This window comes from Eleutherodactylus coqui, unplaced genomic scaffold (assembly GCF_035609145.1).
Source record: "Eleutherodactylus coqui strain aEleCoq1 unplaced genomic scaffold, aEleCoq1.hap1 HAP1_SCAFFOLD_101, whole genome shotgun sequence".
NCBI lineage: Eukaryota > Metazoa > Chordata > Amphibia > Anura > Eleutherodactylidae > Eleutherodactylus > Eleutherodactylus coqui.
Window position 1 is genome coordinate 246601 of NW_027102216.1, and position 26851 is coordinate 273451.

The 26851-nt window shown below is 47.8% G+C and overlaps 1 protein-coding gene and 10 non-coding genes across 13 annotated transcripts in view; all 11 read right to left on the minus strand.

Annotated features, from left to right (window-relative positions):
- The window catches only part of LOC136599461 (uncharacterized), a 139794-nt gene that overhangs the window by 5840 nt on the left and 107103 nt on the right, over positions 1-26851 (minus strand). For 2 of the 3 annotated variants that reach the window (XM_066588803.1, XM_066588800.1), the window contains exon 1: positions 22-521. The exons of the other annotated variant lie outside the window; for it this stretch is intronic. In XM_066588803.1, the coding sequence (XP_066444900.1) occupies positions 22-385 (364 nt within the window). In that variant the 5' untranslated portion in view covers positions 386-521. Of the gene's footprint in view, positions 1-21; positions 522-26851 lie in introns of those variants that run through there. 3 annotated transcript variants of the gene reach the window in all.
- Positions 541-732, minus strand: LOC136599534 (U2 spliceosomal RNA). The gene has a single exon (XR_010789082.1). It is a non-coding gene; the product is annotated as a U2 spliceosomal RNA (small nuclear RNA).
- Positions 3358-3548, minus strand: LOC136599587 (U2 spliceosomal RNA). The gene has a single exon (XR_010789125.1). It is a non-coding gene; the product is annotated as a U2 spliceosomal RNA (small nuclear RNA).
- LOC136599588 (U2 spliceosomal RNA) lies at positions 6216-6406 on the minus strand. Its single transcript, XR_010789126.1, has one exon. It is a non-coding gene; the product is annotated as a U2 spliceosomal RNA (small nuclear RNA).
- Positions 9072-9262, minus strand: LOC136599589 (U2 spliceosomal RNA). The gene has a single exon (XR_010789127.1). It is a non-coding gene; the product is annotated as a U2 spliceosomal RNA (small nuclear RNA).
- Positions 11917-12107, minus strand: LOC136599590 (U2 spliceosomal RNA). The gene has a single exon (XR_010789128.1). It is a non-coding gene; the product is annotated as a U2 spliceosomal RNA (small nuclear RNA).
- LOC136599591 (U2 spliceosomal RNA) lies at positions 14770-14960 on the minus strand. The gene has a single exon (XR_010789129.1). It is a non-coding gene; the product is annotated as a U2 spliceosomal RNA (small nuclear RNA).
- On the minus strand, positions 17590-17780 carry LOC136599592 (U2 spliceosomal RNA). The gene has a single exon (XR_010789130.1). It is a non-coding gene; the product is annotated as a U2 spliceosomal RNA (small nuclear RNA).
- On the minus strand, positions 20428-20618 carry LOC136599593 (U2 spliceosomal RNA). Its single transcript, XR_010789131.1, has one exon. It is a non-coding gene; the product is annotated as a U2 spliceosomal RNA (small nuclear RNA).
- Positions 23279-23469, minus strand: LOC136599595 (U2 spliceosomal RNA). The gene has a single exon (XR_010789133.1). It is a non-coding gene; the product is annotated as a U2 spliceosomal RNA (small nuclear RNA).
- LOC136599596 (U2 spliceosomal RNA) lies at positions 26111-26301 on the minus strand. The gene has a single exon (XR_010789134.1). It is a non-coding gene; the product is annotated as a U2 spliceosomal RNA (small nuclear RNA).

The following is a 26851-nucleotide window of genomic DNA, read 5'->3' on the forward strand; positions in this document are numbered from 1 at the left end:
CCGACCTGGACGCTGCCGTACCTCCACGGGTAAGTGTTGTCCTCTCCGCTACCTCTGGCTCACCGACTCCCATGCGTTCTGCTGGTTCCACCTCCTCCCTACCGCGCTGAGACCGCACGGCGCTGTTCCCTCCGAGTCGCTCCGGTCTTGGGCTGCTGTTACGTCCGCCTCTCTTCGCCACCGGGCTGGGGCTCAGTCGCGCTGGCGGGTTTCTTCTCCGGGTTGGTCTTCCACGTGGCTCCTCGCTGCTGGGCAAAACCGGCTGGCTGGTGCTCGCTCCTTCTTCCGCCGCTGTCGTCCCCGAAAGGTCTTCAGCCATCTTCACGAGCCAGCTTGTGCCCTGGCTGGCCACCACGTCCTTGATCATCCGCATTAGCTCCTCCATTCTTCAGCTGTTCTGGGTCCGTCTTCACTCTTCTTCTCCCGGTCCAGAATGATCTTCCTCTTCCTTCTTCTTCCTCTAACCCTGCTAACTCCACCCCTAACCCCTGGTCACTTCCTTTCTTCCTGACCCCTCCCCTCCAGTCCTCAGCATCTTCGCCAGTAAGCTTTGCTGCTATCTAGTACTGCAATACCAGGTCAATGCGTGGAGTGGACAGAGCAAGCTCTTTTTCCAGCTCCCTGTTCTAAAAATCCATTTAATATATGGTCCCCAGATAGGGGACGTATCAGATATTAAACTGATAAGAACAGATACTACACTTGATCTTAGCCAAAAGGCCGAGAAGCGATAACCCGAAATGGGTTTCACCTGTAGCCCGGTCCGCCCAACTCCACTTCCAAGGCTTGAGGCAACACGCTCAGCCAGCACTCTGGGCGCACCCACAATGCACCCAGGCAGCTGGGAGAGCTAGTAAAACTTTCCATAGCCCCGCCCCACGCCTTCTCAACCGCGCCCAGCCTCACACCCTCAGTCCTTCCTCTTGCACCGTGCTCACGCATCCTAGGCTTGCAGAGCCTGCTGCTGCAGGACTCGTCAGCTCCCTACAAACGAGGGTTAAGCCGGCGATGACACTAGAAGCAAGCACTAGTTTGTCTCTGAAGGTGCGTCGGCCGGTCGGTTGGAGGGATCTCTTCGGCCAGCCGCATTTCGAGTAGGGACGGATGGAAACTTTTTACCTAAAATAAGGGAAATTGGCTTCGGCCCCATAGGGCTTTATTGCCTTCCCCTGGGCCAGCATTAGTAGACCCTAGTAAGGAGAATATTAGAGCGGCATGGTCATCCGAAGAACTTAAAAACATACAGCAGGCCTTTTTTGCCCGCCCGCCATACATACATACATACCTACAGATTTTATATTTTTTTTACATATATACATTATATATATATATATACATACATACATACATACATACATACACACACACACACACACACACACACACACATACACACATATACACACACACATACAATCTTAAATCTATCTTTAATCTATATCTACAAAATCTGTAAATTAGAAATAATCCATATCTATATTCTACATAATTAATAAAGATAGATAGATAGATAGATAGATAGACTCACATACATGCATACATACATACATACTGTATGCAATTGAGCCAGGTGTTTGGAAGGCTGACGATGTCACTCCTTTGTGATGTCATCAATTTAGAAGCATTAATACCGGGCTTGGCAGCCATTTCAGTCAGTCTCTGCTGCAGCTGGGAGACGGGAGATGGTCTTTATTTCCACCAAGAAGCTGCAGAACTACCGGTAACTGCATCATTTTTATTTTATTCAATATAGGTTTTATTGGTTTCATGGAGGGGGGGAAACTTTTGCCTTATCTCAAAGCAATGTAAAAATAACTTTGACAATGAAACTTAATAAATCAATTTCGAGTTGAACTATATCATGTTTGTCTGTGATATTTTATAAGGTCTACAAACAGGGGAATGAGGGGAGGGTAAGGGGGGGGGGGAGTGGTAAGGGAGGGTAGGTATCTATGACACGGGAGAAAGAGAAAATAAAACAAAAAGGGGGGGGGGGGGGCGGGCTCCGGAATTGTTGTTTCTCTTTACAATTGTGGTTTAAACGTGTTACTCACATGTCCCTGTCTGTAACCACTTGGTAAATAGGGGTGAGCTCCGGGCATCTATCCATATCGCCCAGGTGTGATACAATTTATCATAGCCTGACGGCTCATCTAGAAGCCTCGTTCTCTCCATACGCTCTATTTCGTGGATCATTGTTATTTTTAGTGGAGTGCATTTTTTATGCAGCACACAAGGGGGAGACAGCGGCCTACCAAAATCTAGTTGGCTGCTGCTGTGGCTTTCTTTTTTTTAAAAAAAGGTAGGTTCCGTTCTTCCATGGTGAGGAATAGGCAGGGAGGTTCCGTTTTTGCCAGCTGGGGAATGCTTATAGGCAAGGCCTTATCCCTGGTGGTGCATGTAACGTTAGACCACGTTTCAGCATTCAGTCAGTCAGTGGCTGACAAACGAGCTCCATGCAAGTTTACATTAAACAGACACATTTCTTTCTTTACTGTATTGACTGCGGTCTGTAATCGAGCGGTTGAACTGTTTCTGTGTCCATGCATTGAATAAAGCAATACATCCTTGTAAAGTAGACGTCCGTTCGTTGGAGTTCTTTGCTCCCCGAGTGTTGCTCCATCTCTAAACGTTGGCCTGGATCTTCATGGACGAATACTGCCCATCCCACGTGGAGCGTGTATCTCAGCCCGCGTGGAGTGCTGCAGTCCAATGAGGTATTCCGTGCTACATAGCAAGCCTTGGGCCTGTGTGATTGGGGGTCCGCTGCTGTCTGTCCACTCTGAAGCGCGCATCCGGGGCCGGCCGCTTTTCGACTACCAGCGACTGCAGGTCACACACACAGGCTGGTTGGAATGGCCTAGCATTATCCTGATCTGGAGGTGTAACTTGAAGCTGCGGGGCCCGAGTACAAAGTCTGGAACTGGGCCCCCAAACTATAAAGCTTCATTGATAGCATTGGTTTACAATGTGGGGAAGAGAGACTTTATGGGCCCCCTGGGGCTCCGGGCCCCCTGCACATACACCCATGACCCGAATACGTGAAGCATACAGACGCAGGCTGCCAGGATACGCTGTGCCTGCCCGATGTTTCCAACTTGGCTATTAGCGCAGCGGTAGGTACGAACTATAGAGTGCGGCTGCCATATGAACTGGTGTGTGTGTTGTTTTGCTTCCAGTTGTACCTGTGCTGTGCACACTCTGGCAGACGCAGCTGCTCAGTGGATACAATGTTGCGAGCAGACGGGCTGAGTGTCAATCAAAGTGCTTGGGTGGTGGTAGCAGCAGCCGCCACAGCTGCGCTGCACCTCTTGCTCGTCAGTTTTGTTTTTCTGCTTTTGGAAACTGCTGTAGGAAAGGGGGTGCACCGGTCCTGGAGGTACTGCAATACCAGGTCAATGCGTGGAGTGGACAGAGCAAGCTCTTTTTCCAGCTCCCTGTTCTAAAAATCCATTTAATATATGGTCCCCAGATAGGGGACGTATCAGATATTAAACTGATAAGAACAGATACTACACTTGATCTTAGCCAAAAGGCCGAGAAGCGATAACCCGAAATGGGTTTCACCTGTAGCCCGGTCCGCCCAACTCCACTTCCAAGGCTTGAGGCAACACGCTCAGCCAGCACTCTGGGCGCACCCACAATGCACCCAGGCAGCTGGGAGAGCTAGTAAAACTTTCCATAGCCCCGCCCCACGCCTTCTCAACCGCGCCCAGCCTCACACCCTCAGTCCTTCCTCTTGCACCGTGCTCACGCATCCTAGGCTTGCAGAGCCTGCTGCTGCAGGACTCGTCAGCTCCCTACAAACGAGGGTTAAGCCGGCGATGACACTAGAAGCAAGCACTAGTTTGTCTCTGAAGGTGCGTCGGCCGGTCGGTTGGAGGGATCTCTTCGGCCAGCCGCATTTCGAGTAGGGACGGATGGAAACTTTTTACCTAAAATAAGGGAAATTGGCTTCGGCCCCATAGGGCTTTATTGCCTTCCCCTGGGCCAGCATTAGTAGACCCTAGTAAGGAGAATATTAGAGCGGCATGGTCATCCGAAGAACTTAAAAACATACAGCAGGCCTTTTTTGCCCGCCCGCCATACATACATACATACCTACAGATTTTATATTTTTTTTACATATATACATTATATATATATATATACATACATACATACATACATACATACACACACACACACACACACACACACACACACACACACACACATACACACATACAATCTTAAATCTATCTTTAATCTATATCTACAAAATCTGTAAATTAGAAATAATCCATATCTATATTCTACATAATTAATAAAGATAGATAGATAGATAGATAGATAGATAGATAGATAGATAGATAGATAGATAGATAGATAGATAGACTCACTCACATACATGCATACATACATACATACTGTATGCAATTGAGCCAGGTGTTTGGAAGGCTGACGATGTCACTCCTTTGTGATGTCATCAATTTAGAAGCATTAATACCGGGCTTGGCAGCCATTTCAGTCAGTCTCTGCTGCAGCTGGGAGACGGGAGATGGTCTTTATTTCCACCAAGAAGCTGCAGAACTACCGGTAACTGCATCATTTTTATTTTATTCAATATAGGTTTTATTGGTTTCATGGAGGGGGGGAAACTTTTGCCTTATCTCAAAGCAATGTAAAAATAACTTTGACAATGAAACTTAATAAATCAATTTCGAGTTGAACTATATCATGTTTGTCTGTGATATTTTATAAGGTCTACAAACAGGGGAATGAGGGGAGGGTAAGGGGGGGGGGGAGTGGTAAGGGAGGGTAGGTATCTATGACACGGGAGAAAGAGAAAATAAAACAAAAAGGGGGGGGGGGGGGCGGGCTCCGGAATTGTTGTTTCTCTTTACAATTGTGGTTTAAACGTGTTACTCACATGTCCCTGTCTGTAACCACTTGGTAAATAGGGGTGAGCTCCGGGCATCTATCCATATCGCCCAGGTGTGATACAATTTATCATAGCCTGACAGCTCATCTAGAAGCCTCGTTCTCTCCATACGCTCTATTTCGTGGATCATTGTTATTTTTAGTGGAGTGCATTTTTTATGCAGCACACAAGGGGGAGACAGCGGCCTACCAAAATCTAGTTGGCTGCTGCTGTGGCTTTCTTTTTTTTAAAAAAAGGTAGGTTCCGTTCTTCCATGGTGAGGAATAGGCAGGGAGGTTCCGTTTTTGCCAGCTGGGGAATGCTTATAGGCAAGGCCTTATCCCTGGTGGTGCATGTAACGTTAGACCACGTTTCAGCATTCAGTCAGTCAGTGGCTGACAAACGAGCTCCATGCAAGTTTACATTAAACAGACACATTTCTTTCTTTACTGTATTGACTGCGGTCTGTAATCGAGCGGTTGAACTGTTTCTGTGTCCATGCATTGAATAAAGCAATACATCCTTGTAAAGTAGACGTCCGTTCGTTGGAGTTCTTTGCTCCCCGAGTGTTGCTCCATCTCTAAACGTTGGCCTGGATCTTCATGGACGAATACTGCCCATCCCACGTGGAGCGTGTATCTCAGCCCGCGTGGAGTGCTGCAGTCCAATGAGGTATTCCGTGCTACATAGCAAGCCTTGGGCCTGTGTGATTGGGGGTCCGCTGCTGTCTGTCCACTCTGAAGCGCGCATCCGGGGCCGGCCGCTTTTCGACTACCAGCGACTGCAGGTCACACACACAGGCTGGTTGGAATGGCCTAGCATTATCCTGATCTGGAGGTGTAACTTGAAGCTGCGGGGCCCGAGTACAAAGTCTGGAACTGGGCCCCCAAACTATAAAGCTTCATTGATAGCATTGGTTTACAATGTGGGGAAGAGAGACTTTATGGGCCCCCTGGGGCTCCGGGCCCCCTGCACATACACCCATGACCCGAATACGTGAAGCATACAGACGCAGGCTGCCAGGATACGCTGTGCCTGCCCGATGTTTCCAACTTGGCTATTAGCGCAGCGGTAGGTACGAACTATAGAGTGCGGCTGCCATATGAACTGGTGTGTGTGTTGTTTTGCTTCCAGTTGTACCTGTGCTGTGCACACTCTGGCAGACGCAGCTGCTCAGTGGATACAATGTTGCGAGCAGACGGGCTGAGTGTCAATCAAAGTGCTTGGGTGGTGGTAGCAGCAGCCGCCACAGCTGCGCTGCACCTCTTGCTCGTCAGTTTTGTTTTTCTGCTTTTGGAAACTGCTGTAGGAAAGGGGGTGCACCGGTCCTGGAGGTACTGCAATACCAGGTCAATGCGTGGAGTGGACAGAGCAAGCTCTTTTTCCAGCTCCCTGTTCTAAAAATCCATTTAATATATGGTCCCCAGATAGGGGACGTATCAGATATTAAACTGATAAGAACAGATACTACACTTGATCTTAGCCAAAAGGCCGAGAAGCGATAACCCGAAATGGGTTTCACCTGTAGCCCGGTCCGCCCAACTCCACTTCCAAGGCTTGAGGCAACACGCTCAGCCAGCACTCTGGGCGCACCCACAATGCACCCAGGCAGCTGGGAGAGCTAGTAAAACTTTCCATAGCCCCGCCCCACGCCTTCTCAACCGCGCCCAGCCTCACACCCTCAGTCCTTCCTCTTGCACCGTGCTCACGCATCCTAGGCTTGCAGAGCCTGCTGCTGCAGGACTCGTCAGCTCCCTACAAACGAGGGTTAAGCCGGCGATGACACTAGAAGCAAGCACTAGTTTGTCTCTGAAGGTGCGTCGGCCGGTCGGTTGGAGGGATCTCTTCGGCCAGCCGCATTTCGAGTAGGGACGGATGGAAACTTTTTACCTAAAATAAGGGAAATTGGCTTCGGCCCCATAGGGCTTTATTGCCTTCCCCTGGGCCAGCATTAGTAGACCCTAGTAAGGAGAATATTAGAGCGGCATGGTCATCCGAAGAACTTAAAAACATACAGCAGGCCTTTTTTGCCCGCCCGCCATACATACATACATACCTACAGATTTTATATTTTTTTTACATATATACATTATATATATATATATACATACATACATACATACATACACACACACACACACACACACACACACACACACACACACATACACACATATACACACACACATACAATCTTAAATCTATCTTTAATCTATATCTACAAAATCTGTAAATTAGAAATAATCCATATCTATATTCTACATAATTAATAAAGATAGATAGATAGATAGATAGATAGATAGATAGATAGATAGATAGATAGATAGACAGACTCACATACATGCATACATACATACATACTGTATGCAATTGAGCCAGGTGTTTGGAAGGCTGACGATGTCACTCCTTTGTGATGTCATCAATTTAGAAGCATTAATACCGGGCTTGGCAGCCATTTCAGTCAGTCTCTGCTGCAGCTGGGAGACGGGAGATGGTCTTTATTTCCACCAAGAAGCTGCAGAACTACCGGTAACTGCATCATTTTTATTTTATTCAATATAGGTTTTATTGGTTTCATGGAGGGGGGGAAACTTTTGCCTTATCTCAAAGCAATGTAAAAATAACTTTGACAATGAAACTTAATAAATCAATTTCGAGTTGAACTATATCATGTTTGTCTGTGATATTTTATAAGGTCTACAAACAGGGGAATGAGGGGAGGGTAAGGGGGGGGGGGAGTGGTAAGGGAGGGTAGGTATCTATGACACGGGAGAAAGAGAAAATAAAACAAAAAGGGGGGGGGGGGGGGGCGGGCTCCGGAATTGTTGTTTCTCTTTACAATTGTGGTTTAAACGTGTTACTCACATGTCCCTGTCTGTAACCACTTGGTAAATAGGGGTGAGCTCCGGGCATCTATCCATATCGCCCAGGTGTGATACAATTTATCATAGCCTGACAGCTCATCTAGAAGCCTCGTTCTCTCCATACGCTCTATTTCGTGGATCATTGTTATTTTTAGTGGAGTGCATTTTTTATGCAGCACACAAGGGGGAGACAGCGGCCTACCAAAATCTAGTTGGCTGCTGCTGTGGCTTTCTTTTTTTTAAAAAAAGGTAGGTTCCGTTCTTCCATGGTGAGGAATAGGCAGGGAGGTTCGGTTTTTGCCAGCTGGGGAATGCTTATAGGCAAGGCCTTATCCCTGGTGGTGCATGTAACGTTAGACCACGTTTCAGCATTCAGTCAGTCAGTGGCTGACAAACGAGCTCCATGCAAGTTTACATTAAACAGACACATTTCTTTCTTTACTGTATTGACTGCGGTCTGTAATCGAGCGGTTGAACTGTTTCTGTGTCCATGCATTGAATAAAGCAATACATCCTTGTAAAGTAGACGTCCGTTCGTTGGAGTTCTTTGCTCCCCGAGTGTTGCTCCATCTCTAAACGTTGGCCTGGATCTTCATGGACGAATACTGCCCATCCCACGTGGAGCGTGTATCTCAGCCCGCGTGGAGTGCTGCAGTCCAATGAGGTATTCCGTGCTACATAGCAAGCCTTGGGCCTGTGTGATTGGGGGTCCGCTGCTGTCTGTCCACTCTGAAGCGCGCATCCGGGGCCGGCCGCTTTTCGACTACCAGCGACTGCAGGTCACACACACAGGCTGGTTGGAATGGCCTAGCATTATCCTGATCTGGAGGTGTAACTTGAAGCTGCGGGGCCCGAGTACAAAGTCTGGAACTGGGCCCCCAAACTATAAAGCTTCATTGATAGCATTGGTTTACAATGTGGGGAAGAGAGACTTTATGGGCCCCCTGGGGCTCCGGGCCCCCTGCACATACACCCATGACCCGAATACGTGAAGCATACAGACGCAGGCTGCCAGGATACGCTGTGCCTGCCCGATGTTTCCAACTTGGCTATTAGCGCAGCGGTAGGTACGAACTATAGAGTGCGGCTGCCATATGAACTGGTGTGTGTGTTGTTTTGCTTCCAGTTGTACCTGTGCTGTGCACACTCTGGCAGACGCAGCTGCTCAGTGGATACAATGTTGCGAGCAGACGGGCTGAGTGTCAATCAAAGTGCTTGGGTGGTGGTAGCAGCAGCCGCCACAGCTGCGCTGCACCTCTTGCTCGTCAGTTTTGTTTTTCTGCTTTTGGAAACTGCTGTAGGAAAGGGGGTGCACCGGTCCTGGAGGTACTGCAATACCAGGTCAATGCGTGGAGTGGACAGAGCAAGCTCTTTTTCCAGCTCCCTGTTCTAAAAATCCATTTAATATATGGTCCCCAGATAGGGGACGTATCAGATATTAAACTGATAAGAACAGATACTACACTTGATCTTAGCCAAAAGGCCGAGAAGCGATAACCCGAAATGGGTTTCACCTGTAGCCCGGTCCGCCCAACTCCACTTCCAAGGCTTGAGGCAACACGCTCAGCCAGCACTCTGGGCGCACCCACAATGCACCCAGGCAGCTGGGAGAGCTAGTAAAACTTTCCATAGCCCCGCCCCACGCCTTCTCAACCGCGCCCAGCCTCACACCCTCAGTCCTTCCTCTTGCACCGTGCTCACGCATCCTAGGCTTGCAGAGCCTGCTGCTGCAGGACTCGTCAGCTCCCTACAAACGAGGGTTAAGCCGGCGATGACACTAGAAGCAAGCACTAGTTTGTCTCTGAAGGTGCGTCGGCCGGTCGGTTGGAGGGATCTCTTCGGCCAGCCGCATTTCGAGTAGGGACGGATGGAAACTTTTTACCTAAAATAAGGGAAATTGGCTTCGGCCCCATAGGGCTTTATTGCCTTCCCCTGGGCCAGCATTAGTAGACCCTAGTAAGGAGAATATTAGAGCGGCATGGTCATCCGAAGAACTTAAAAACATACAGCAGGCCTTTTTTGCCCGCCCGCCATACATACATACATACATACCTACAGATTTTATATTTTTTTTACATATATACATTATATATATATATATACATACATACATACATACATACATACACACACACACACACACACACACACACACACACACATACACACATATACACACACACATACAATCTTAAATCTATCTTTAATCTATATCTACAAAATCTGTAAATTAGAAATAATCCATATCTATATTCTACATAATTAATAAAGATAGATAGATAGATAGATAGATAGATAGATAGATAGATAGATAGACTCACATACATGCATACATACATACATACTGTATGCAATTGAGCCAGGTGTTTGGAAGGCTGACGATGTCACTCCTTTGTGATGTCATCAATTTAGAAGCATTAATACCGGGCTTGGCAGCCATTTCAGTCAGTCTCTGCTGCAGCTGGGAGACGGGAGATGGTCTTTATTTCCACCAAGAAGCTGCAGAACTACCGGTAACTGCATCATTTTTATTTTATTCAATATAGGTTTTATTGGTTTCATGGAGGGGGGGAAACTTTTGCCTTATCTCAAAGCAATGTAAAAATAACTTTGACAATGAAACTTAATAAATCAATTTCGAGTTGAACTATATCATGTTTGTCTGTGATATTTTATAAGGTCTACAAACAGGGGAATGAGGGGAGGGTAAGGGGGGGGGGAGTGGTAAGGGAGGGTAGGTATCTATGACACGGGAGAAAGAGAAAATAAAACAAAAAGGGGGGGGGGGGGGCGGGCTCCGGAATTGTTGTTTCTCTTTACAATTGTGGTTTAAACGTGTTACTCACATGTCCCTGTCTGTAACCACTTGGTAAATAGGGGTGAGCTCCGGGCATCTATCCATATCGCCCAGGTGTGATACAATTTATCATAGCCTGACAGCTCATCTAGAAGCCTCGTTCTCTCCATACGCTCTATTTCGTGGATCATTGTTATTTTTAGTGGAGTGCATTTTTTATGCAGCACACAAGGGGGAGACAGCGGCCTACCAAAATCTAGTTGGCTGCTGCTGTGGCTTTCTTTTTTTTAAAAAAAGGTAGGTTCCGTTCTTCCATGGTGAGGAATAGGCAGGGAGGTTCCGTTTTTGCCAGCTGGGGAATGCTTATAGGCAAGGCCTTATCCCTGGTGGTGCATGTAACGTTAGACCACGTTTCAGCATTCAGTCAGTCAGTGGCTGACAAACGAGCTCCATGCAAGTTTACATTAAACAGACACATTTCTTTCTTTACTGTATTGACTGCGGTCTGTAATCGAGCGGTTGAACTGTTTCTGTGTCCATGCATTGAATAAAGCAATACATCCTTGTAAAGTAGACGTCCGTTCGTTGGAGTTCTTTGCTCCCCGAGTGTTGCTCCATCTCTAAACGTTGGCCTGGATCTTCATGGACGAATACTGCCCATCCCACGTGGAGCGTGTATCTCAGCCCGCGTGGAGTGCTGCAGTCCAATGAGGTATTCCGTGCTACATAGCAAGCCTTGGGCCTGTGTGATTGGGGGTCCGCTGCTGTCTGTCCACTCTGAAGCGCGCATCCGGGGCCGGCCGCTTTTCGACTACCAGCGACTGCAGGTCACACACACAGGCTGGTTGGAATGGCCTAGCATTATCCTGATCTGGAGGTGTAACTTGAAGCTGCGGGGCCCGAGTACAAAGTCTGGAACTGGGCCCCCAAACTATAAAGCTTCATTGATAGCATTGGTTTACAATGTGGGGAAGAGAGACTTTATGGGCCCCCTGGGGCTCCGGGCCCCCTGCACATACACCCATGACCCGAATACGTGAAGCATACAGACGCAGGCTGCCAGGATACGCTGTGCCTGCCCGATGTTTCCAACTTGGCTATTAGCGCAGCGGTAGGTACGAACTATAGAGTGCGGCTGCCATATGAACTGGTGTGTGTGTTGTTTTGCTTCCAGTTGTACCTGTGCTGTGCACACTCTGGCAGACGCAGCTGCTCAGTGGATACAATGTTGCGAGCAGACGGGCTGAGTGTCAATCAAAGTGCTTGGGTGGTGGTAGCAGCAGCCGCCACAGCTGCGCTGCACCTCTTGCTCGTCAGTTTTGTTTTTCTGCTTTTGGAAACTGCTGTAGGAAAGGGGGTGCACCGGTCCTGGAGGTACTGCAATACCAGGTCAATGCGTGGAGTGGACAGAGCAAGCTCTTTTTCCAGCTCCCTGTTCTAAAAATCCATTTAATATATGGTCCCCAGATAGGGGACGTATCAGATATTAAACTGATAAGAACAGATACTACACTTGATCTTAGCCAAAAGGCCGAGAAGCGATAACCCGAAATGGGTTTCACCTGTAGCCCGGTCCGCCCAACTCCACTTCCAAGGCTTGAGGCAACACGCTCAGCCAGCACTCTGGGCGCACCCACAATGCACCCAGGCAGCTGGGAGAGCTAGTAAAACTTTCCATAGCCCCGCCCCACGCCTTCTCAACCGCGCCCAGCCTCACACCCTCAGTCCTTCCTCTTGCACCGTGCTCACGCATCCTAGGCTTGCAGAGCCTGCTGCTGCAGGACTCGTCAGCTCCCTACAAACGAGGGTTAAGCCGGCGATGACACTAGAAGCAAGCACTAGTTTGTCTCTGAAGGTGCGTCGGCCGGTCGGTTGGAGGGATCTCTTCGGCCAGCCGCATTTCGAGTAGGGACGGATGGAAACTTTTTACCTAAAATAAGGGAAATTGGCTTCGGCCCCATAGGGCTTTATTGCCTTCCCCTGGGCCAGCATTAGTAGACCCTAGTAAGGAGAATATTAGAGCGGCATGGTCATCCGAAGAACTTAAAAACATACAGCAGGCCTTTTTTGCCCGCCCGCCATACATACATACATACCTACAGATTTTATATTTTTTTTACATATATACATTATATATATATATATATACATACATACATACATACATACACACACACACACACACACACACACACACACACACACATACACACATATACACACACACATACAATCTTAAATCTATCTTTAATCTATATCTACAAAATCTGTAAATTAGAAATAATCCATATCTATATTCTACATAATTAATAAAGATAGATAGATAGATAGATAGATAGATAGATAGATAGACTCACATACATGCATACATACATACATACTGTATGCAATTGAGCCAGGTGTTTGGAAGGCTGACGATGTCACTCCTTTGTGATGTCATCAATTTAGAAGCATTAATACCGGGCTTGGCAGCCATTTCAGTCAGTCTCTGCTGCAGCTGGGAGACGGGAGATGGTCTTTATTTCCACCAAGAAGCTGCAGAACTACCGGTAACTGCATCATTTTTATTTTATTCAATATAGGTTTTATTGGTTTCATGGAGGGGGGGAAACTTTTGCCTTATCTCAAAGCAATGTAAAAATAACTTTGACAATGAAACTTAATAAATCAATTTCGAGTTGAACTATATCATGTTTGTCTGTGATAGTTTATAAGGTCTACAAACAGGGGAATGAGGGGAGGGTAAGGGGGGGGGGGAGTGGTAAGGGGGGGGGGGAGTGGTAAGGGAGGGTAGGTATCTATGACACGGGAGAAAGAGAAAATAAAACAAAAAGGGGGGGGGGGGGGCGGGCTCCGGAATTGTTGTTTCTCTTTACAATTGTGGTTTAAACGTGTTACTCACATGTCCCTGTCTGTAACCACTTGGTAAATAGGGGTGAGCTCCGGGCATCTATCCATATCGCCCAGGTGTGATACAATTTATCATAGCCTGACAGCTCATCTAGAAGCCTCGTTCTCTCCATACGCTCTATTTCGTGGATCATTGTTATTTTTAGTGGAGTGCATTTTTTATGCAGCACACAAGGGGGAGACAGCGGCCTACCAAAATCTAGTTGGCTGCTGCTGTGGCTTTCTTTTTTTTAAAAAAAGGTAGGTTCCGTTCTTCCATGGTGAGGAATAGGCAGGGAGGTTCCGTTTTTGCCAGCTGGGGAATGCTTATAGGCAAGGCCTTATCCCTGGTGGTGCATGTAACGTTAGACCACGTTTCAGCATTCAGTCAGTCAGTGGCTGACAAACGAGCTCCATGCAAGTTTACATTAAACAGACACATTTCTTTCTTTACTGTATTGACTGCGGTCTGTAATCGAGCGGTTGAACTGTTTCTGTGTCCATGCATTGAATAAAGCAATACATCCTTGTAAAGTAGACGTCCGTTCGTTGGAGTTCTTTGCTCCCCGAGTGTTGCTCCATCTCTAAACGTTGGCCTGGATCTTCATGGACGAATACTGCCCATCCCACGTGGAGCGTGTATCTCAGCCCGCGTGGAGTGCTGCAGTCCAATGAGGTATTCCGTGCTACATAGCAAGCCTTGGGCCTGTGTGATTGGGGGTCCGCTGCTGTCTGTCCACTCTGAAGCGCGCATCCGGGGCCGGCCGCTTTTCGACTACCAGCGACTGCAGGTCACACACACAGGCTGGTTGGAATGGCCTAGCATTATCCTGATCTGGAGGTGTAACTTGAAGCTGCGGGGCCCGAGTGCAAAGTCTGGAACTGGGCCCCCAAACTATAAAGCTTCATTGATAGCATTGGTTTACAATGTGGGGAAGAGAGACTTTATGGGCCCCCTGGGGCTCCGGGCCCCCTGCACATACACCCATGACCCGAATACGTGAAGCATACAGACGCAGGCTGCCAGGATACGCTGTGCCTGCCCGATGTTTCCAACTTGGCTATTAGCGCAGCGGTAGGTACGAACTATAGAGTGCGGCTGCCATATGAACTGGTGTGTGTGTTGTTTTGCTTCCAGTTGTACCTGTGCTGTGCACACTCTGGCAGACGCAGCTGCTCAGTGGATACAATGTTGCGAGCAGACGGGCTGAGTGTCAATCAAAGTGCTTGGGTGGTGGTAGCAGCAGCCGCCACAGCTGCGCTGCACCTCTTGCTCGTCAGTTTTGTTTTTCTGCTTTTGGAAACTGCTGTAGGAAAGGGGGTGCACCGGTCCTGGAGGTACTGCAATACCAGGTCAATGCGTGGAGTGGACAGAGCAAGCTCTTTTTCCAGCTCCCTGTTCTAAAAATCCATTTAATATATGGTCCCCAGATAGGGGACGTATCAGATATTAAACTGATAAGAACAGATACTACACTTGATCTTAGCCAAAAGGCCGAGAAGCGATAACCCGAAATGGGTTTCACCTGTAGCCCGGTCCGCCCAACTCCACTTCCAAGGCTTGAGGCAACACGCTCAGCCAGCACTCTGGGCGCACCCACAATGCACCCAGGCAGCTGGGAGAGCTATGAAAACTTTCCATAGCCCCGCCCCACGCCTTCTCAACCGCGCCCAGCCTCACACCCTCAGTCCTTCCTCTTGCACCGTGCTCACGCATCCTAGGCTTGCAGAGCCTGCTGCTGCAGGACTCGTCAGCTCCCTACAAACGAGGGTTAAGCCGGCGATGACACTAGAAGCAAGCACTAGTTTGTCTCTGAAGGTGCGTCGGCCGGTCGGTTGGAGGGATCTCTTCGGCCAGCCGCATTTCGAGTAGGGACGGATGGAAACTTTTTACCTAAAATAAGGGAAATTGGCTTCGGCCCCATAGGGCTTTATTGCCTTCCCCTGGGCCAGCATTAGTAGACCCTAGTAAGGAGAATATTAGAGCGGCATGGTCATCCGAAGAACTTAAAAACATACAGCAGGCCTTTTTTGCCCGCCCGCCATACATACATACATACCTACAGATTTTATATTTTTTTTACATATATACATTATATATATATACATACATACATACATACATACACACACACACACACACACACACACACACACACACACATACACACATATACACACACACATACAATCTTAAATCTATCTTTAATCTATATCTACAAAATCTGTAAATTAGAAATAATCCATATCTATATTCTACATAATTAATAAAGATAGATAGATAGATAGATAGATAGATAGATAGACTCACATACATGCATACATACATACATACTGTATGCAATTGAGCCAGGTGTTTGGAAGGCTGACGATGTCACTCCTTTGTGATGTCATCAATTTAGAAGCATTAATACCGGGCTTGGCAGCCATTTCAGTCAGTCTCTGCTGCAGCTGGGAGACGGGAGATGGTCTTTATTTCCACCAAGAAGCTGCAGAACTACCGGTAACTGCATCATTTTTATTTTATTCAATATAGGTTTTATTGGTTTCATGGAGGGGGGGAAACTTTTGCCTTATCTCAAAGCAATGTAAAAATAACTTTGACAATGAAACTTAATAAATCAATTTCGAGTTGAACTATATCATGTTTGTCTGTGATATTTTATAAGGTCTACAAACAGGGGAATGAGGGGAGGGTAAGGGGGGAGTGGTAAGGGATGGTAGGTATCTATGACACGGGAGAAAGAGAAAATAAAACAAAAAGGGGGGGGGGGGGGGCGGGCTCCGGAATTGTTGTTTCTCTTTACAATTGTGGTTTAAACGTGTTACTCACATGTCCCTGTCTGTAACCACTTGGTAAATAGGGGTGAGCTCCGGGCATCTATCCATATCGCCCAGGTGTGATACAATTTATCATAGCCTGACGGCTCATCTAGAAGCCTCGTTCTCTCCATACGCTCTATTTCGTGGATCATTGTTATTTTTAGTGGAGTGCATTTTTTATGCAGCACACAAGGGGGAGACAGCGGCCTACCAAAATCTAGTTGGCTGCTGCTGTGGCTTTCTTTTTTTTAAAAAAAGGTAGGTTCCGTTCTTCCATGGTGAGGAATAGGCAGGGAGGTTCCGTTTTTGCCAGCTGGGGAATGCTTATAGGCAAGGCCTTATCCCTGGTGGTGCATGTAACGTTAGACCACGTTTCAGCATTCAGTCAGTCAGTGGCTGACAAACGAGCTCCATGCAAGTTTACATTAAACAGACACATTTCTTTCTTTACTGTATTGACTGCGGTCTGTAATCGAGCGGTTGAACTGTTTCTGTGTCCATGCATTGAATAAAGCAATACATCCTTGTAAAGTAGACGTCCGTTCGTTGGAGTTCTTTGCTCCCCGAGTGTTGCTCCATCTCTAAACGTTGGCCTGGATCTTCATGGACGAATACTGCCCATCCCACGTGGAGCGTGTATCTCAGCCCGCGTGGAGTGCTGCAGTCCAATGAGGTATTCCGTGCTACATAGCAAGCCTTGGGCCTGTGTGATTGGGGGTCCGCTGCTGTCTGTCCACTCTGAAGCGCGCATCCGGGGCCGGCCGCTTTTCGACTACCAGCGACTGCAGGTCACACACACAGGCTGGTTGGAATGGCCTAGCATTATCCTGATCTGGAGGTGTAACTTGAAGCTGCGGGGCCCGAGTACAAAGTCTGGAACTGGGCCCCCAAACTATAAAGCTTCATTGATAGCATTGGTTTACAATGTGGGGAAGAGAGACTTTATGGGCCCCCTGGGGCTCCGGGCCCCCTGCACATACACCCATGACCCGAATACGTGAAGCATACAGACGCAGGCTGCCAGGATACGCTGTGCCTGCCCGATGTTTCCAACTTGGCTATTAGCGCAGCGGTAGGTACGAACTATAGAGTGCGGCTGCCATATGAACTGGTGTGTGTGTTGTTTTGCTTCCAGTTGTACCTGTGCTGTGCACACTCTGGCAGACGCAGCTGCTCAGTGGATACAATGTTGCGAGCAGACGGGCTGAGTGTCAATCAAAGTGCTTGGGTGGTGGTAGCAGCAGCCGCCACAGCTGCGCTGCACCTCTTGCTCGTCAGTTTTGTTTTTCTGCTTTTGGAAACTGCTGTAGGAAAGGGGGTGCACCGGTCCTGGAGGTACTGCAATACCAGGTCAATGCGTGGAGTGGACAGAGCAAGCTCTTTTTCCAGCTCCCTGTTCTAAAAATCCATTTAATATATGGTCCCCAGATAGGGGACGTATCAGATATTAAACTGATAAGAACAGATACTACACTTGATCTTAGCCAAAAGGCCGAGAAGCGATAACCCGAAATGGGTTTCACCTGTAGCCCGGTCCGCCCAACTCCACTTCCAAGGCTTGAGGCAACACGCTCAGCCAGCACTCTGGGCGCACCCACAATGCACCCAGGCAGCTGGGAGAGCTATGAAAACTTTCCATAGCCCCGCCCCACGCCTTCTCAACCGCGCCCAGCCTCACACCCTCAGTCCTTCCTCTTGCACCGTGCTCACGCATCCTAGGCTTGCAGAGCCTGCTGCTGCAGGACTCGTCAGCTCCCTACAAACGAGGGTTAAGCCGGCGATGACACTAGAAGCAAGCACTAGTTTGTCTCTGAAGGTGCGTCGGCCGGTCGGTTGGAGGGATCTCTTCGGCCAGCCGCATTTCGAGTAGGGACGGATGGAAACTTTTTACCTAAAATAAGGGAAATTGGCTTCGGCCCCATAGGGCTTTATTGCCTTCCCCTGGGCCAGCATTAGTAGACCCTAGTAAGGAGAATATTAGAGCGGCATGGTCATCCGAAGAACTTAAAAACATACAGCAGGCCTTTTTTGCCCGCCCGCCATACATACATACATACCTACAGATTTTATATTTTTTTTACATATATACATTATATATATATATATACATACATACATACATACATACATACACACACACACACACACACACACACACACACACATACACACATATACACACACACATACAATCTTAAATCTATCTTTAATCTATATCTACAAAATCTGTAAATTAGAAATAATCCATATCTATATTCTACATAATTAATAAAGATAGATAGATAGATAGATAGATAGATAGATAGATAGATAGACTCACATACATGCATACATACATACATACTGTATGCAATTGAGCCAGGTGTTTGGAAGGCTGACGATGTCACTCCTTTGTGATGTCATCAATTTAGAAGCATTAATACCGGGCTTGGCAGCCATTTCAGTCAGTCTCTGCTGCAGCTGGGAGACGGGAGATGGTCTTTATTTCCACCAAGAAGCTGCAGAACTACCGGTAACTGCATCATTTTTATTTTATTCAATATAGGTTTTATTGGTTTCATGGAGGGGGGGAAACTTTTGCCTTATCTCAAAGCAATGTAAAAATAACTTTGACAATGAAACTTAATAAATCAATTTCGAGTTGAACTATATCATGTTTGTCTGTGATATTTTATAAGGTCTACAAACAGGGGAATGAGGGGAGGGTAAGGGGGGGGGGAGTGGTAAGGGAGGGTAGGTATCTATGACACGGGAGAAAGAGAAAATAAAACAAAAAGGGGGGGGGGGGGGGGGCGGGCTCCGGAATTGTTGTTTCTCTTTACAATTGTGGTTTAAACGTGTTACTCACATGTCCCTGTCTGTAACCACTTGGTAAATAGGGGTGAGCTCCGGGCATCTATCCATATCGCCCAGGTGTGATACAATTTATCATAGCCTGACGGCTCATCTAGAAGCCTCGTTCTCTCCATACGCTCTATTTCGTGGATCATTGTTATTTTTAGTGGAGTGCATTTTTTATGCAGCACACAAGGGGGAGACAGCGGCCTACCAAAATCTAGTTGGCTGCTGCTGTGGCTTTCTTTTTTTTAAAAAAAGGTAGGTTCCGTTCTTCCATGGTGAGGAATAGGCAGGGAGGTTCCGTTTTTGCCAGCTGGGGAATGCTTATAGGCAAGGCCTTATCCCTGGTGGTGCATGTAACGTTAGACCACGTTTCAGCATTCAGTCAGTCAGTGGCTGACAAACGAGCTCCATGCAAGTTTACATTAAACAGACACATTTCTTTCTTTACTGTATTGACTGCGGTCTGTAATCGAGCGGTTGAACTGTTTCTGTGTCCATGCATTGAATAAAGCAATACATCCTTGTAAAGTAGACGTCCGTTCGTTGGAGTTCTTTGCTCCCCGAGTGTTGCTCCATCTCTAAACGTTGGCCTGGATCTTCATGGACGAATACTGCCCATCCCACGTGGAGCGTGTATCTCAGCCCGCGTGGAGTGCTGCAGTCCAATGAGGTATTCCGTGCTACATAGCAAGCCTTGGGCCTGTGTGATTGGGGGTCCGCTGCTGTCTGTCCACTCTGAAGCGCGCATCCGGGGCCGGCCGCTTTTCGACTACCAGCGACTGCAGGTCACACACACAGGCTGGTTGGAATGGCCTAGCATTATCCTGATCTGGAGGTGTAACTTGAAGCTGCGGGGCCCGAGTACAAAGTCTGGAACTGGGCCCCCAAACTATAAAGCTTCATTGATAGCATTGGTTTACAATGTGGGGAAGAGAGACTTTATGGGCCCCCTGGGGCTCCGGGCCCCCTGCACATACACCCATGACCCGAATACGTGAAGCATACAGACGCAGGCTGCCAGGATACGCTGTGCCTGCCCGATGTTTCCAACTTGGCTATTAGCGCAGCGGTAGGTACGAACTATAGAGTGCGGCTGCCATATGAACTGGTGTGTGTGTTGTTTTGCTTCCAGTTGTACCTGTGCTGTGCACACTCTGGCAGACGCAGCTGCTCAGTGGATACAATGTTGCGAGCAGACGGGCTGAGTGTCAATCAAAGTGCTTGGGTGGTGGTAGCAGCAGCCGCCACAGCTGCGCTGCACCTCTTGCTCGTCAGTTTTGTTTTTCTGCTTTTGGAAACTGCTGTAGGAAAGGGGGTGCACCGGTCCTGGAGGTACTGCAATACCAGGTCAATGCGTGGAGTGGACAGAGCAAGCTCTTTTTCCAGCTCCCTGTTCTAAAAATCCATTTAATATATGGTCCCCAGATAGGGGACGTATCAGATATTAAACTGATAAGAACAGATACTACACTTGATCTTAGCCAAAAGGCCGAGAAGCGATAACCCGAAATGGGTTTCACCTGTAGCCCGGTCCGCCCAACTCCACTTCCAAGGCTTGAGGCAACACGCTCAGCCAGCACTCTGGGCGCACCCACAATGCACCCAGGCAGCTGGGAGAGCTATGAAAACTTTCCATAGCCCCGCCCCACGCCTTCTCAACCGCGCCCAGCCTCACACCCTCAGTCCTTCCTCTTGCACCGTGCTCACGCATCCTAGGCTTGCAGAGCCTGCTGCTGCAGGACTCGTCAGCTCCCTACAAACGAGGGTTAAGCCGGCGATGACACTAGAAGCAAGCACTAGTTTGTCTCTGAAGGTGCGTCGGCCGGTCGGTTGGAGGGATCTCTTCGGCCAGCCGCATTTCGAGTAGGGACGGATGGAAACTTTTTACCTAAAATAAGGGAAATTGGCTTCGGCCCCATAGGGCTTTATTGCCTTCCCCTGGGCCAGCATTAGTAGACCCTAGTAAGGAGAATATTAGAGCGGCATGGTCATCCGAAGAACTTAAAAACATACAGCAGGCCTTTTTTGCCCGCCCGCCATACATACATACATACCTACAGATTTTATATTTTTTTTACATATATACATTATATATATATATATACATACATACATACATACATACATACACACACACACACACACACACACACACACACACATACACACATATACACACACACATACAATCTTAAATCTATCTTTAATCTATATCTACAAAATCTGTAAATTAGAAATAATCCATATCTATATTCTACATAATTAATAAAGATAGATAGATAGATAGATAGATAGATAGATAGATAGATAGATAGATAGATAGATAGACTCACATACATGCATACATACATACATACTGTATGCAATTGAGCCAGGTGTTTGGAAGGCTGACGATGTCACTCCTTTGTGATGTCATCAATTTAGAAGCATTAATACCGGGCTTGGCAGCCATTTCAGTCAGTCTCTGCTGCAGCTGGGAGACGGGAGATGGTCTTTATTTCCACCAAGAAGCTGCAGAACTACCGGTAACTGCATCATTTTTATTTTATTCAATATAGGTTTTATTGGTTTCATGGAGGGGGGGAAACTTTTGCCTTATCTCAAAGCAATGTAAAAATAACTTTGACAATGAAACTTAATAAATCAATTTCGAGTTGAACTATATCATGTTTGTCTGTGATATTTTATAAGGTCTACAAACAGGGGAATGAGGGGAGGGTAAGGGGGGGGGGAGTGGTAAGGGAGGGTAGGTATCTATGACACGGGAGAAAGAGAAAATAAAACAAAAAGGGGGGGGGGGGGGCGGGCTCCGGAATTGTTGTTTCTCTTTACAATTGTGGTTTAAACGTGTTACTCACATGTCCCTGTCTGTAACCACTTGGTAAATAGGGGTGAGCTCCGGGCATCTATCCATATCGCCCAGGTGTGATACAATTTATCATAGCCTGACGGCTCATCTAGAAGCCTCGTTCTCTCCATACGCTCTATTTCGTGGATCATTGTTATTTTTAGTGGAGTGCATTTTTTATGCAGCACACAAGGGGGAGACAGCGGCCTACCAAAATCTAGTTGGCTGCTGCTGTGGCTTTCTTTTTTTTAAAAAAAGGTAGGTTCCGTTCTTCCATGGTGAGGAATAGGCAGGGAGGTTCCGTTTTTGCCAGCTGGGGAATGCTTATAGGCAAGGCCTTATCCCTGGTGGTGCATGTAACGTTAGACCACGTTTCAGCATTCAGTCAGTCAGTGGCTGACAAACGAGCTCCATGCAAGTTTACATTAAACAGACACATTTCTTTCTTTACTGTATTGACTGCGGTCTGTAATCGAGCGGTTGAACTGTTTCTGTGTCCATGCATTGAATAAAGCAATACATCCTTGTAAAGTAGACGTCCGTTCGTTGGAGTTCTTTGCTCCCCGAGTGTTGCTCCATCTCTAAACGTTGGCCTGGATCTTCATGGACGAATACTGCCCATCCCACGTGGAGCGTGTATCTCAGCCCGCGTGGAGTGCTGCAGTCCAATGAGGTATTCCGTGCTACATAGCAAGCCTTGGGCCTGTGTGATTGGGGGTCCGCTGCTGTCTGTCCACTCTGAAGCGCGCATCCGGGGCCGGCCGCTTTTCGACTACCAGCGACTGCAGGTCACACACACAGGCTGGTTGGAATGGCCTAGCATTATCCTGATCTGGAGGTGTAACTTGAAGCTGCGGGGCCCGAGTACAAAGTCTGGAACTGGGCCCCCAAACTATAAAGCTTCATTGATAGCATTGGTTTACAATGTGGGGAAGAGAGACTTTATGGGCCCCCTGGGGCTCCGGGCCCCCTGCACATACACCCATGACCCGAATACGTGAAGCATACAGACGCAGGCTGCCAGGATACGCTGTGCCTGCCCGATGTTTCCAACTTGGCTATTAGCGCAGCGGTAGGTACGAACTATAGAGTGCGGCTGCCATATGAACTGGTGTGTGTGTTGTTTTGCTTCCAGTTGTACCTGTGCTGTGCACACTCTGGCAGACGCAGCTGCTCAGTGGATACAATGTTGCGAGCAGACGGGCTGAGTGTCAATCAAAGTGCTTGGGTGGTGGTAGCAGCAGCCGCCACAGCTGCGCTGCACCTCTTGCTCGTCAGTTTTGTTTTTCTGCTTTTGGAAACTGCTGTAGGAAAGGGGGTGCACCGGTCCTGGAGGTACTGCAATACCAGGTCAATGCGTGGAGTGGACAGAGCAAGCTCTTTTTCCAGCTCCCTGTTCTAAAAATCCATTTAATATATGGTCCCCAGATAGGGGACGTATCAGATATTAAACTGATAAGAACAGATACTACACTTGATCTTAGCCAAAAGGCCGAGAAGCGATAACCCGAAATGGGTTTCACCTGTAGCCCGGTCCGCCCAACTCCACTTCCAAGGCTTGAGGCAACACGCTCAGCCAGCACTCTGGGCGCACCCACAATGCACCCAGGCAGCTGGGAGAGCTATGAAAACTTTCCATAGCCCCGCCCCACGCCTTCTCAACCGCGCCCAGCCTCACACCCTCAGTCCTTCCTCTTGCACCGTGCTCACGCATCCTAGGCTTGCAGAGCCTGCTGCTGCAGGACTCGTCAGCTCCCTACAAACGAGGGTTAAGCCGGCGATGACACTAGAAGCAAGCACTAGTTTGTCTCTGAAGGTGCGTCGGCCGGTCGGTTGGAGGGATCTCTTCGGCCAGCCGCATTTCGAGTAGGGACGGATGGAAACTTTTTACCTAAAATAAGGGAAATTGGCTTCGGCCCCATAGGGCTTTATTGCCTTCCCCTGGGCCAGCATTAGTAGACCCTAGTAAGGAGAATATTAGAGCGGCATGGTCATCCGAAGAACTTAAAAACATACAGCAGGCCTTTTTTGCCCGCCCGCCATACATACATACATACCTACAGATTTTATATTTTTTTTACATATATACATTATATATATATATACATACATACATACATACACACACACACACACACACACACACACACACACACACACACATACACACATATACACACACACATACAATCTTAAATCTATCTTTAATCTATATCTACAAAATCTGTAAATTAGAAATAATCCATATCTATATTCTACATAATTAATAAAGATAGATAGATAGATAGATAGATAGATAGATAGATAGACTCACATACATGCATACATACATACATACTGTATGCAATTGAGCCAGGTGTTTGGAAGGCTGACGATGTCACTCCTTTGTGATGTCATCAATTTAGAAGCATTAATACCGGGCTTGGCAGCCATTTCAGTCAGTCTCTGCTGCAGCTGGGAGACGGGAGATGGTCTTTATTTCCACCAAGAAGCTGCAGAACTACCGGTAACTGCATCATTTTTATTTTATTCAATATAGGTTTTATTGGTTTCATGGAGGGGGGGAAACTTTTGCCTTATCTCAAAGCAATGTAAAAATAACTTTGACAATGAAACTTAATAAATCAATTTCGAGTTGAACTATATCATGTTTGTCTGTGATATTTTATAAGGTCTACAAACAGGGGAATGAGGGGAGGGTAAGGGGGGGGGGGAGTGGTAAGGGAGGGTAGGTATCTATGACACGGGAGAAAGAGAAAATAAAACAAAAAGGGGGGGGGGGGGGGGCGGGCTCCGGAATTGTTGTTTCTCTTTACAATTGTGGTTTAAACGTGTTACTCACATGTCCCTGTCTGTAACCACTTGGTAAATAGGGGTGAGCTCCGGGCATCTATCCATATCGCCCAGGTGTGATACAATTTATCATAGCCTGACGGCTCATCTAGAAGCCTCGTTCTCTCCATACGCTCTATTTCGTGGATCATTGTTATTTTTAGTGGAGTGCATTTTTTATGCAGCACACAAGGGGGAGACAGCGGCCTACCAAAATCTAGTTGGCTGCTGCTGTGGCTTTCTTTTTTTTAAAAAAAGGTAGGTTCCGTTCTTCCATGGTGAGGAATAGGCAGGGAGGTTCCGTTTTTGCCAGCTGGGGAATGCTTATAGGCAAGGCCTTATCCCTGGTGGTGCATGTAACGTTAGACCACGTTTCAGCATTCAGTCAGTCAGTGGCTGACAAACGAGCTCCATGCAAGTTTACATTAAACAGACACATTTCTTTCTTTACTGTATTGACTGCGGTCTGTAATCGAGCGGTTGAACTGTTTCTGTGTCCATGCATTGAATAAAGCAATACATCCTTGTAAAGTAGACGTCCGTTCGTTGGAGTTCTTTGCTCCCCGAGTGTTGCTCCATCTCTAAACGTTGGCCTGGATCTTCATGGACGAATACTGCCCATCCCACGTGGAGCGTGTATCTCAGCCCGCGTGGAGTGCTGCAGTCCAATGAGGTATTCCGTGCTACATAGCAAGCCTTGGGCCTGTGTGATTGGGGGTCCGCTGCTGTCTGTCCACTCTGAAGCGCGCATCCGGGGCCGGCCGCTTTTCGACTACCAGCGACTGCAGGTCACACACACAGGCTGGTTGGAATGGCCTAGCATTATCCTGATCTGGAGGTGTAACTTGAAGCTGCGGGGCCCGAGTACAAAGTCTGGAACTGGGCCCCCAAACTATAAAGCTTCATTGATAGCATTGGTTTACAATGTGGGGAAGAGAGACTTTATGGGCCCCCTGGGGCTCCGGGCCCCCTGCACATACACCCATGACCCGAATACGTGAAGCATACAGACGCAGGCTGCCAGGATACGCTGTGCCTGCCCGATGTTTCCAACTTGGCTATTAGCGCAGCGGTAGGTACGAACTATAGAGTGCGGCTGCCATATGAACTGGTGTGTGTGTTGTTTTGCTTCCAGTTGTACCTGTGCTGTGCACACTCTGGCAGACGCAGCTGCTCAGTGGATACAATGTTGCGAGCAGACGGGCTGAGTGTCAATCAAAGTGCTTGGGTGGTGGTAGCAGCAGCCGCCACAGCTGCGCTGCACCTCTTGCTCGTCAGTTTTGTTTTTCTGCTTTTGGAAACTGCTGTAGGAAAGGGGGTGCACCGGTCCTGGAGGTACTGCAATACCAGGTCAATGCGTGGAGTGGACAGAGCAAGCTCTTTTTCCAGCTCCCTGTTCTAAAAATCCATTTAATATATGGTCCCCAGATAGGGGACGTATCAGATATTAAACTGATAAGAACAGATACTACACTTGATCTTAGCCAAAAGGCCGAGAAGCGATAACCCGAAATGGGTTTCACCTGTAGCCCGGTCCGCCCAACTCCACTTCCAAGGCTTGAGGCAACACGCTCAACCAGCACTCTGGGCGCACCCACAATGCACCCAGGCAGCTGGGAGAGCTATGAAAACTTTCCATAGCCCCGCCCCACGCCTTCTCAACCGCGCCCAGCCTCACACCCTCAGTCCTTCCTCTTGCACCGTGCTCACGCATCCTAGGCTTGCAGAGCCTGCTGCTGCAGGACTCGTCAGCTCCCTACAAACGAGGGTTAAGCCGGCGATGACACTAGAAGCAAGCACTAGTTTGTCTCTGAAGGTGCGTCGGCCGGTCGGTTGGAGGGATCTCTTCGGCCAGCCGCATTTCGAGTAGGGACGGATGGAAACTTTTTACCTAAAATAAGGGAAATTGGCTTCGGCCCCATAGGGCTTTATTGCCTTCCCCTGGGCCAGCATTAGTAGACCCTAGTAAGGAGAATATTAGAGCGGCATGGTCATCCGAAGAACTTAAAAACATACAGCAGGCCTTTTTTGCCCGCCCGCCATACATACATACA